Source organism: Pongo pygmaeus, chromosome 19, assembly GCF_028885625.2.
Source record: "Pongo pygmaeus isolate AG05252 chromosome 19, NHGRI_mPonPyg2-v2.0_pri, whole genome shotgun sequence".
Classification (NCBI taxonomy): Eukaryota; Metazoa; Chordata; class Mammalia; order Primates; family Hominidae; genus Pongo; species Pongo pygmaeus.
The window spans coordinates 92,547,858-92,560,287 of NC_072392.2; the positions used below are offsets into that span (position 1 = coordinate 92,547,858).

Below are 12,430 nucleotides of genomic sequence, written 5' to 3' on the forward strand. Positions count from 1 at the left end.
AGGAGAATCGCTTGAGCCCAGGAGGTTGAGGCTACAGTGAGCTGTGATTGCACCACTGCACTCTAGCCTGGGCCACAGAGTGAGACCCTGTCTTGAGGGGTGGGGAGGCAGAAGAAAAAAAAAGAGAAAGAGAGAAAGACCTTGTCTCAAAAAAAAAAAAAAAACACCCCACAAAAACAAAAATAACTATGGGGCATTCTGGGTGGGACTGATGCACGTGGAGGAATAGAAAAGAAAAAGAAAAATAGCGATAGCCCAGTTGACCAGGGGCCCGTTTGATTGATCCAAATAGGTTCTTTTCAGGAGCCTAAAATGCAAGCACAACACACCCCTAAAACTTACCTGATTCTCTTTCGAGAGGCTGAGGTGGGAGGATTGCTTGAGTCCAGGAGTTCAAAACCAGCCTGGACAGCACAGTGAGATCCCTGTCTCTACAAAATATAAAATGTTAGCCAGGCGTGGTGGTGCGCACCTGTAGTCTCAACTACTTGTGAGGCTGAGGCGGGAGGATCACTTGAACCTGAGGGATCGAGGCTGCAGTGAGCCATCCATGATCGTGCCATTGTGCCTCTGCACTCCAGCCTGGGTGACAGAGTGAAACCCTGTCATAAAAAAACAAAAACAAAAACAAAAAACCCGACCCGATTCTTGTCACAGCGAGCCCATTTGCAAACTGTCCAGCCTGCAGCTTAGGCCAAGGAACAGGACAAAACCTGGGATCCCCTGCAGGAGAGTTTGGTTTCCACCAAGCTTTACTTGGTTTATCTATTTATCAAACCCAAGGCTGACGACTGCTTCTTGCTGCTGTTTATTAATAACCATTCCCAACACAGGCTCCTCAGGGGCAGCCGGGGAAGCCAGTCCCAGGGCACAGGCTGGCATCACACTCTGCCTCTGAGGGACCCCAGGCAGTCTGAGGCAGCCCTGGGGACATGAGTGCTTCCTTTCCCAGCCCCTTCCCTGGAAAGTGAACCCCATCGTGGCTTCCTCTCCCAGTCTTGGGGCTGCCGGGCTCAGCTTCGGTGGGGGCAGAGGACACAGAGGATGGACATCAGAATTGGGAGGGGCTCCAACATCCCCCAGAAAACTGAGGTCCCAGGGAGGCAGGAAAAACCAGCTCCAGGTGGCTAGCCGAGTTGGAGGCAGAACTGGGACTAGAATCCTGTTTTTCCAGGGCCTCCTGAGGACAGGAACCTTTCCCCTGTGTTCCCTGGGAGTGCAACCGTTGTTATTGTCGCCAAGAATGGAGGCGGTAGCGTCAGACCTAGACTTTCTTGCACAGTATTGTGGCTCTTCCAGCAGCAGGCGGGGAGCCAGCAGGGCACACGGACCCAGCCATCATGACCTAGATTCTGGGTTCAGGGGTAGAGACTTGTTTGCTAGCGGGGCGCACTGAGTCAGGCTCTTCTGTAGCACACCCCAGGTAATAGAGGTGCTCGCTCCATACTACTGGGCAGGCGGCCTGAGCGAAGGGACAACTTTTTGCCACCCATGCCAGTGGGCAGTGGGTGCAGACACCCACACCAGAGGCACCTGCTGCGATGCACGCGGCGCCCACGGAAACCCGAGGCTACCAGCCGCCGCCCTGGAGACCCCAGAGACAGGCAGACGGGCGGGCGGCAGATGCGTGTGCTTCAAGGGGCAGCGTGGCTGGTGGGGCGCGCCCTAAAGGGCAGTGGCACGGGGTCGCGCCGCGAGCCGAGGGGCGCGGGTGGGCGCGCAGGAGTTAGCGAACCGACACGGAGGCGCCAGGCGGACGCACGGACGCACCGAGGGCCGCAGGGCCGCACAGCCGGGCACACATCGTCGCGCAGCGGCGCAGGCTCGGGGGCCTCCTCGGCGGAGGCGGCCAACTCTCGCCCTCAGCGCAGGGAGGGGCGGGAGCCGGGGGTGGGGCGGCGCCGTCCGGGCCCTCCCCCTGCCCCGCCTCCGGTCAGCGTCCTTAGCCGCTGGCGCGTTGTTGGTTTCGGGTTGTCAGGCAGCGGGCGAGGCGGCGGGCAGCTAGCAGCTGGCGGACGCGACCCGGAGGCGGTGGGGGTGCGGCTGGGCCATGCCCGGTGGCGCGGCCTGAGCCCCTCCACCTGCTGCAAGCATGAAGGACAGCGGGGACTCCAAGGACCAGCAACTCATGGTGAGACCCTTTTAGACCCTCCTCCCCACCCCGCTCCGAGGTCTACTTCAGTAGGCCTCCGGCGACAGAGTCCTGTCCCCTCGCCGCCACCCCACTGAGAGGACAGGCAACGGCCAGGGCCGGGACTCTTCAGAGCAACTTTCCCCAAGTCCTGCAGGATGGGTGTCAAGAAGGGACCATGGCCTTTTTAGACTTTCCTGAGCCTGAAAATTACCCCAACTTCAACCCCACCCCCACCTTTCCACCCTCCCATTGGGAGATCCCGCCCCCAAAGCGTATGCAGATGAATCTCGGCTCTCTCATCCAGAAATGTCAGGGGCAGGGAGGGCTTGACCTAACTGCCCCCAGAAGGAAGGTGGGGGTTTCCCAGTTAACCAGAGGCTGCTCCAGCCCTGGTGAGATCAGGAGTTTAAAGGGATTTGGGGATCACCAGTAGGAAGACAAGGGCCCCTAGTGTCAGGATGGGGCCCGGAGTGCCTGGTTCTTGGGCTGCAACACAGATGCTGTCCAAGTCCGGATTCGAAGTATTTCAGAGAAGTGTTAGATGGCCCCACAGAACCCTGGGGCCTGGGACAGATGGGGAGGTGAGAGTGGGGGCTGTGGAGGGGAAGGTGGAATTCCTGATCATCAGTGGTGCCTGGGCCAGAGCAACAAGGGAGATGACTCAGTGACCTCGAGGCCACCACTAGGCTGTGGGTCGGTGGGTGTCTCTCTCAGCAAGCCCCTTCCTCATCCCCTAATTTTTGAGATCTGGGGAAGGGCCCTCATCACCAGAAGGTGGGCAGTAAGGTAACTGGAGGATAATGGTGCTCCCAGAGTCCCCTACCTCTCAAGGGTGGGCTTGCTTCTCTGAAGAGGAGCCTCGGCTCCAGCCCCCAAGCAAGCCCTGGGCTCTAGGACATCCTCTCTGGCTTTTTAGAATGTGTCTCTTTGAAAATCATTGGCCTTGGCATGTATTGTGTGCCCCAGGGGGCAGGGATGAAGGGTCCTCCCCTCCCGCCAGTGGAATTTGGCTGAAGATGCCACTAAAGGTGACCCATCAGGCAGTGTAGGACCCTCTGAAAGTGCCTTTTTTTGTTTTGTTTTTCTTTTTTTGAGATGGAGTTTCACTTTCTCACCCAGGCTGGAGTAAAGTGGTGCGATCTCAGCTCACTGCCCCCCAAATTCAAGCGATTCTCCTGCTTCAGCCTGCCGAGTAGCTGGGATAACAGGCATGCACCATCATGCCCAGCTAATTTTTGTATTTTTAGTAGAGACGGAGTTTCGCCGTGTTGGCCAGGCTGGTCTCGAACTCCTGACCTCAGGATCCGCCCACCTCGGCCTCCTAAAGTGCTGGGATTACAGGCGTGAGCCACCACGCCAGGCCTGAAGGAGTCTTCACTCAGCCAGAGGGCCATTCGTTCTACCCCCACACCCAGCAGCTGTTTCCCTTTGATCAGCAGAAGACATGCTCCCCACTCCACCCTGTTCTTTAGGGAGATCCATGCACAGGATGAGACCCATTTCACACTGGCTGGAGGACAGGCAGTTGTGGGGGCTCTAGGTGACACTCTCCTCGGCATGGGAATGTGGTCACAGGCTGTTGGGATGATGGGAGACATTCCCGGCTCCATCCCACCTACCAGGCCTCATCCCAGAGCCGTGCCTGCATCTGCCCCTGCAGCACATAATTCACGGAAACACAGAGAGGCTGCTCCAATGCCAGGGCGCCAAGTTCAAGCCCAGGGGAGCTGTGAGTGTTTTATTTGGGAGTGAGGCTGAGGCAGGCTGAAGGAGCAGATGGCTCTCTTCCCTCGGGCTCTCCCGGAGGCCAGGGCTCCTGGGGAGACTCATCCACTCAGACACAGTCCAACACTCTGTGGACCTGCTGCCCTCTGACCTGGGCAGAGTTTTCCTTAGGACAAAGGAGGCCTGAGATGGCTGAATACTAGAGAAGCCAGGGGCTTGCCTGGGGTCTCTCTGAGGCCCAGCATGGTCCTCTCCCTCTAATCCCAGGGGCTTGGTTTTCCCTCCCAGGTGGCGCTTCGGGTCCGGCCCATCAGCGTGGCAGAGCTGGAGGAAGGAGCTACCCTCATCGCCCATAAAGTGGATGAGCAGGTATGCAGGGCTCTGCAGCAGGAGCTGCAGGGCAGAGGTCTGCTCAGATGGCTCAGCTCACCTGGTGAGGGCAGAAAGGGCCCCTGTGGCTTGCAGCACCATCCTTCCTCTACTCACTGAACTCTTGGCTGTGCTGTTGATGACACCACCAAGGAAGCCGGGGGCTCTTCTTCCAGGAAGCCTTCCTAGATTGATCCAAGCACAACTGGGAGCTTCCCTAGCCTGGATGGGCCCTGATCCTTTACCTTTCATATGCTCATTGCTTGACTTTCCCACCCTAATATGCCTGCTACCCACAGAGCACATATATATATGGTCGAGAGCTAAAGCTCGCCTCTAGGGTGTTACGTGTGGCAAAATCCTTGGCTCTCTGTTTGCAATCTTGGTCCTCATGTCACCAGGATGAGGAAGGCAGGGCACACGAGGCAATAAGTGTTTATCAAGTACCAGCAGCATGCTGGGTACTGTGCTAGAAACTGGGAAACTGTGGTGAACAGAAAAGGCCCTGTCCTTTCTCCATTACCTTAAGTCTAGTGTGGAGAGATGAGGCATTCTTCAAAGAATTGCATCACAAACAAACATGAGTTTGCAGCTAACAAGGGCTGCAAAGAAATGCTTAGTGGCATGAGAGTAGGTAAGAAGGGGATACGACCTAAACCTGGAGGTCAGGGAGGGCTTCCTTAAGAAACTGTGCTTGACACTTTGGGAGGCCAAGGAGGCCGGATCACGAGGTCAAGAGATCAAGACCATCCTGGCCAACATGGTGAAACCCAGTCTCTACTACAAATACAAAAAATTAGCTGGGTGTGGTGGCACGTACCTGTAGTCCCAGCTTCTCAGGAAGCTGAGGCAGGATAATCGCTTAAACCCAGGAGGTGGAGGTTGCAGTGAGCCGAGATCACGCCATTGCACTCCAGCCTGGGTGACAGAGCGGGACTGTGTCTCAAAAAAAAAAAAAAAAAAAGAGAAAAAAAAAACCAACTGTGCTTGAGCTGAAAACATAAGGGGTGAAGAAGAGGTCATTAGTAGCGTGCATGAGGGGAGAAATGTTGACCTGAGGGGCTTGCACGTGCAAAGGGCCTGTGGTGAGAGGGACCGGGATGCAACTGGGTAGCTGAGAAAAGGCCAGAGTGGCTCAAGCAGGAGAGAAAGGGGCAAGAGGTGTGAATGGGCTGGGCCAAGCCACATACTCTGTAGACCATGGCCAGGATGTTTGTTTGGGTTGGCAGTTGAGGACTCGTGCTGGGATGTGCACAGCCACAGTGGTGGGGGCAACAGGGGTGGGCTTCGTGCCCAGGTAGGAGCATCGTGCTGGTAGGATGTGCTAATGGCTCAGAGAAGTTGGGTGGCACTGTACAATGCAGAGAAAGGCACATGTGAGCACCTGATGGGCCTGGGCTCAGGTCCCACGGGCTGGACTCATGAAGCCCCGGGCCCAGGATAAGCAAACCAGAGGCAGATGGCACACTTCCAATGCCTGCTTGCCTCTGGGCTCCCCAGGGACAGGGGCCCACTCAAGCCTCTCTCTTCAGCAGTGATGGTGGAACTGTGGGCGCAGTAGAGCCATGGGTAGCAGCGTCCTCATTTCTTTGCCCATATTCCTTCTTGGAAAAGGGTGGGCTTCCTCAAAGACCTTGGGGAAAGCAGGGGATGACTGGGAAGACCCCATCTAAATGGGTCAGACCCAGCTGGAGCAGAATGAATGCACATAAACAGTGGTTCGAGGAGATTCTGCCATTTGCCAGCTGTGCAGCCTGGGGGGTTGCTTCCAGGAGCTTCAGTTGCCTCATGTGTAAGTGGAGACGGACGTCATGATGGCTTCTTTAGAGGGTCTTTGTAGGCTAATGTACGCACATGCTTACCCAGTGCTTGGCACGTAGGAAGAGTTTCATAGATGTCAGTTATCAACGTCTGTTAGAGACTGAAATTCCCCAGGGCTGCTGGATCGGCTCAGGAGAGGAGTCATAGAGTTCAGGAGGAGAAACCTCCTTCCAGGCGAAGCCACTGTGTTTGTCCAACTTGTCCCGAAGACATCAGGTCCTCGGGGTTGGGACAATGCTGACTCTCTCTCTGCTACTCCTGGCTCCTGGCCTGCGTGGGGGCTGCTAAATATTAACTGGTGCTGATGGAAACGCTCCCTGTCAAGGGGACAGCCCATTGTGTGCCCACACACGGCAAACACTGGTTCCTTTCTATCCCTGCGTGTGGAGCCGGAGGGGCTCCCTCTCTGGGTCTGGCCTAATCCAGCCAAGATACGCCTCCACTGCCTCCACCTCCAAGAAGGCCTCTGAGCTGGGCGGTTCTAACAGGGCTGCTCCTTTGTCAGCTGGAGGTGCAGAGAGTCTTGTCTGGGCTGGCACTGAGGAGGGCTCTCCATGCAAACTCCCTGTGGGCTTCTGGCCCTAAGCTCCTTCTGTCCCCAGTGAGTTCAAAGATTGGCTTGCACGAGGGATCCAGCCCAGCCCTTCTAACGGAGGACTGTAGTTTAGGAGCAGCCATAACTGCCAGGCTGGGACCATCCTAATAACAAACACTGTCCCTCTGACAAATAAATGCCTGGCGAGTAGGAGACAAGATACATGAACCCAGGAAGCAAAATGGACATGGACCCCCCTTACCCTTGTCCCCGACCTGAACAGTTCCCCCACCTCGTGACCTTCACCCGACACTAGTGACCCCACAGCTTGCCCACAGCCCTGGCCCAGAGGGAGGCTTGGGGGTCCAGTCCTCGTCAGCTTCACTGATGGGGCCAGCTGGCCCGTCGAAGCTCTGTCCTTCCTCCTAAGGCCTGGAGGCGCCATGGACAGGTGGGTGTATTTGGGAGCTGAGCCAGGACATGTTTGTCCTGAGTGGGGAGAGGTGGACTGGGGATACAGAAACCCGCTGGGCTGGGCCACTGTGAGGGGTCCTAGGATAGCCTTCTTTAGTCTACGCATTGTTCTCCTGGGGACACTTCGAATGAGGGAGATTGTGGCAACAAGGCTTGGCAGAAGGGGACATTCCCACAGGTGGAGAGTCCTCTGGGAGAGGAGCCCAGGGTGCTTGGATTCTGGGGAAGGTGGAGTTTGGATTTGGATTTTTTTTTTCTTGAGATGGAGTCTTTGTCACCTAGGCTGGAGTGCAGTGGTGCAATCTTGGCTCACTGCAACCTCCGCCTCCTGGATTCAAGCGATTCTCCTGCCTCAGCCTCCCATGTAGCTGGGATTACAGGCGCGTGCCACCATGCCCAGCTAATTTTTGTAATTTTAGTAGAGACGGGGTTTTGCTATGGTGGCCAGGCTGGTCTCGAACTCCTGACCTCAAGTGATCCACCCACCTCAGCCTCCCAAACTGTTGGGATTACAGGTGTGAGCCACTGTGCCCAGCCGGTTTGGATTTTTAATGGGGATAGTCCAGGTGCCTTGGAAGGCCAGTGATTCCAGGACCCCATTCAATTCCATTAGTAGTCACAATACCTTCTTTAGAGGGTCCCTGTGGCTAAGGTAGGCACAGTGCATAACACAGTGCCTGGCACATGTCTTCGTAGGGGTTAATAAATGTGAATGTGTCTCAAGGGCTGAAATATGGGATGGTTTCGGGTCCCAGAGGTAAACAAAACCTGGCCCTTGAGCCTTCCTGCTCCCTCTTCCTGTGTCAGAGCGCTCAAGACAGTTCCCAAATGAACACCTCATTTGGGAGTGTGTGTGTGTGTGTGTGTGTATTCCTGGAAGTATGGTGGGAGCTCCATGTCTTAGTAGCTCCTGGGGTGAGATCAGACCCTAATGCGTAAACACAGGAAGTGGGGAAGCACCAGGTGGGCCTGGTTTAATTTACCTCTGGGGCCCCAGAGGAGCCAGGGACAGCCTGAGAGGCTGGTGGGGCCCCAGCGTTCCAGGTGGGGGAAAAAGCTACAGATCAAACAGCCTCCTCCTCCATCCCCCATCCCTCCCAAAGCCTGCAGCCCATGGACCCTCCTCCTAGCTCTCCCAGGCTGTTTGTCTGCAGGAGTTAAGTCAACTGACCATGTGTATGTCCCATCATTAGCAATTACCTGCTACCACCTGCCTCTGCTCCCGGGGTGCTGTAGAGCCAGGTAAGGGCTCCCACCAGGCCTAGCTGTGAGGCCTAGGCCAGGAGGGCTGGGTGAGGGTGAGAAAGGAAAGAGGAGCGAAGGCAGAAGGGCCACCGGGGGAGATCTGGCCACACAGTGCGACTCCTGGGATGGAAAGGAGAAATGTAGGCAAGAGGAGCCCTGGGCTTCCGAGAACGGAGGCTATACAGCCTGGGACTCGGGAACCAGAGCACCCAGGATTTCTCAGCCCTGCCACGTCCTGGCCGCATACTGGTGGGCAAGTTGAAACTCTGCTTCCTCATCAGAAGACAGGAGAACAGGAAACCTGCCCCACCCACCCTGAGAGCTGTCGAGAGGATTAAAGGAGATAATGTAAGGGGGAGCGCAGCCACGCAACTGGGAGACTGTTGGGAAAGATAAATAAAGTATAAGGTGACAGATGTCAGCTGCCTGAGCCTGGGAGTGCTGCGGGAGCAGCTGTCTTTAGCCCACCTGCCTGCCTGGGGGCAGTGAGGTGGGAAACTCCCTGCACACTGACCATCTGGACGCTTCTTGGCCCTGTTTCCCCAAAGAGCTGAGCTGGTGGAGAGTCGCTGGGGGAGGGGGTCAGGATTCTTTACCTCTCCCTGCTTAGCCACCCGCCTGTGTCCCCAGCCCCTCCCAGCCCCAGGCAGCCACTAAAGTACTATCCATCTCCATATTGCCCCTTCTGGACATTGAATTGAATGGAATCACGCAGTATGTGGTCCTAATTTTCTTTCTTTTTTTTTTTTTTTTTTTTGAGACACAGTCTGGCTGTCATCCAGGCTGGAGTGCAGTGGCGCTATCTTGGGTCACTGCAACCTCTGCCTCCTGGGTTCTAGTGATTTTTCCGTCTTAGCCTCCCGAGTAGCTAGGATTACAGGTGTGTGTCACCACATGTGGCTACTTTTATATTTTTAGTAGAGATGGGTTTCATCATGTTGGTCAGGCTGGTCTCAAACTCCTGACTTCAAGTGATCCACCCGCCTTGGCCTCCCAAAGTGCTGGGATTACAGGCGTGAGCCACTGTGCCTGGCTGGTCCTAATATTTTTGAAGTTCAAGTTCATTCACATTATAGCTCCTATCAGAACTTCACTCCTTTTTTGGTGGGGGGATGGGGGTCTCACTTTGTCACTGCCACGTTGAATTCCTGGGATCAAAGGATCCTCCCACCTCAGCCTCTTGAGTAGCTGGGACTATAGGCACATGCCACAGTGCCCAGTTGATTTTTTAAATTTTTAGTAGAGATGTGGTCTGGCCATCTTGCCCAGGCTGGTCTCAAACCCCTGGGCTCAAGCAATCCTCCTGCCTTGGCCTCCCGAAGTGCTGGGATTGCAGGTGTGAGCCACTATATCCAGTCACCTGAACTTCACTCCTTTTGCTGGCTGAATAATGTTTGAGGTGTGGATTCGCCATGTTTTGTTTATCCTTTCATCAGTTGATGGGCATGTGGGTTGTTCTCACTTTTTGGCTCTTGTGCATAATCCTCTAGGTTGCAAGGATCCTTACACTCAGCATCTGGATGGATACAAGGAAGGGTGCTTGTTAACCTGCAGATTTATGGGCCCATTTCCCCACAGATTCTGACTCTGTGCCTGTGAGAAGTGCCTGAGAATCTGCATTTTATAAGCTCCCTGGGTGACTCAGGTGAAGGTATCTGCAGACCCTTTGAGAGACACAGCCCTAGTATATTCTTGGTTATACACACTCCCCATCCTAAGCCTCCAGGTCTCAGAATCCTATAGCCAGGCGGGGATCTGACCAGGACATCGGCCAGGTGTGGCTGTGTCCTAAGCAGCCAGCTGGGCTTTGGTGGCTTTATGAGCTCAGCAGGGTCAACTTTGGCCTTCTCCATCCAGCCTGAAGGCTGACAGGCCCCACGGACACCCTTCCTGGGATCAACGTTGCCTTTATTGAGGACTCCCAGGATGATATGTTTACAACTAGAAACATGGCCAGCAACAAACTCTCCTTTAAAGAAAAAAAAAAAAAAAAAAAAACCAGAAACAGCCTTACAAGGCCTAGAATCAGGATTTGTTGTGGTTTGTTTTTACCCATAAGAATGAAGGGGCTGTGGCCTGGCTCCCTGGGCTGCAGACAAAGCCAGAGCCAGATTATCTGCTGAGGCTTCCTGAGTAGGATACGGGTGTTGGTATAATATGATTTCTCCTCTCAAGGCTACAGCCCTGTTGGTCCTCCTGACTTCCAACCGGGAAAAACTTGAAGCCCAGAGAAGTGTTGGAGCTTCCTAAAAGTCACACAGCAATGTCAAACTGAGCCTCATTTGTGGCATCCCCTCCCTTGGAGATTTTTGCCACTAGCCTTGGAGGCTGCAGGAGGAATGGTCTAAGTCAGTGGTTCTCAACCGGGGCAATTTTGCTCCCAGGAACATTTGGCAGTGTCACAACCGGGGGAAGGGTGCGACTGGCATCTAGTGGGTAGTGGCCAGGGATACTGCTCAACATTCTACAATGCACAGAACTGCCCCCACAGCAAAGAATGATCCAGCCCAAAATATCAACAGTGCCAAGCCTGAGAAAGCCTGGTCCGTGCTCAGCCATTTGGAGGCCAGAAAGAATCCTGTTAAAACTGCAAAGCTGATAAATGCAGCTGCAGCCTAGTAGTGTGACATGCTTTGTGCAAAGTATTTCTCACCTAGGAGATGCTTGGGATGAGCCTGGTCCCCCGATGGGGACACAGCTTATGGATGAGACCTTCTCTCCCTGGCCTGAGGCCCCCACTTCCCTACGGGATCTTGAGTTTCCAGGCTAAAGGACTCCAACTCCGTCTGGAACTCTGGAAAGGTCAAAATCTGCATTGAACTAAGAGCAGGGCTGGGAGAGGAGGCCGTGGAGGTGGGGTCTCAAGCCAAAGCCTCTGCTGAGTTGGGAGCCTGGAGCTGCAGCGGCAGATGGGCTTGGAGGGACAGAGCTCTGGCATGAAGCTGCCCGCCTCCCATGTGAGCAAAGTTGCCATTGAAACCTCCCAGAGACAGGCGCCCAGTATGAGCATGAGAATGCATTCCCCGGGAGGCTGTGAGAGAGAATGCCCACGCTGAGCCCACCTGCATAAGGCTCGGGGAGGAGCTGGCTGAAGCCCCACCTGGGGTGTGGCAACACTCAGCTCCCTATGGCAGGTGAGACTGCCTTGGATGTTGTATTAGTTTGCAAGCTGCTGTAGCAAAATGCCACACACTGTGTGGCTTCAGCAATAGCCACTTACTGTCTCACAGTAGGTGGAAGTCCACAATCAACATGGCAGCAGGGAAGGCTTTGCTCCAGGCCTCTCTCCTTGGCTTTATGCTTATTTATTTATTTATGAAACAGAAGCTCACTCCCTGACCCAGGCTGGATTGCCGTGGCATGATCTCTGCTCACTGCAACCTCTGCCTCCTGGGTTCAAGCGATTCTCATGCCTCAGCCTCCCAAGTAGCTGGGACTACAGGCGTGTACCACCACGCCCAGCTAATTCTTGTACTTTTAGCAGAGATGGGATTTCGCCATGTTGGCTAGGCTGTTCTTGAACTTCTGACCTCCCAAAGGTCGTGATCCACCTACCTTGACCTCCCAAAGTTCTGGGATTACAGGCGTAAGCCACCATGCCTGGCTCCCTTTGTCTTTAGATGAGCATCTTCTCCCTGTGTCTCTTCCTAGCAGCTTCCCTCTATGCAGATCTGTGCCCAAATTTCCCCTTTTCATAACGACACTCGTCATAGTGGATAAAGGGCCCCCCTACTCCAATATGACTTCATCCTTCCTCAACTGATTACACCTGCAACAACCCCATTTCCAAATAAGGTCACATTCTAAGGCACTAGGCATTAGGGCTTCACAACATGAAATCTTGGGGGGACACAGTTCCACTTCTAACAAGCGGGTGCTCCCCACAGCCAGGCAGCTGTTTGTGCACTCATGCCCTTGGAGAAGCATGGTGGGTAGGCTGGGTTCTGAGACCAACAGCTCTGAATCTGCCCAGCTCTGCACTTTGCAGTGAGGCTTTGGGTAATTTACTTAACCCAACTGATCCTCATCTCCAGGAAAGCGATAATAAGAGTGCCCTCTCTTTTTTTATTTGTTTGTTTTTGTTTTTTTGAGATGGAGTCTCGCTCTGTCACCCAGGCTGGAGTGTG

At 54.7% G+C, this 12,430-nt stretch overlaps 1 protein-coding gene across 1 annotated transcript in view; it reads left to right on the forward strand.

The window, feature by feature from the left end:
- Nucleotides 1-1,959: 1,959 nt before the first annotated feature.
- Nucleotides 1,960-12,430, forward strand: part of KIF19 (kinesin family member 19) — a 29,409-nt gene continuing 18,938 nt past the window's right edge. The window contains exons 1-2 of the mRNA XM_054458338.2: nucleotides 1,960-2,131; nucleotides 4,148-4,228. Of these exons, the coding sequence (XP_054314313.2) occupies nucleotides 2,093-2,131; nucleotides 4,148-4,228 (120 nt within the window). The 5' untranslated portion in view covers nucleotides 1,960-2,092. The remainder of the gene's footprint in view (nucleotides 2,132-4,147; nucleotides 4,229-12,430) is intronic.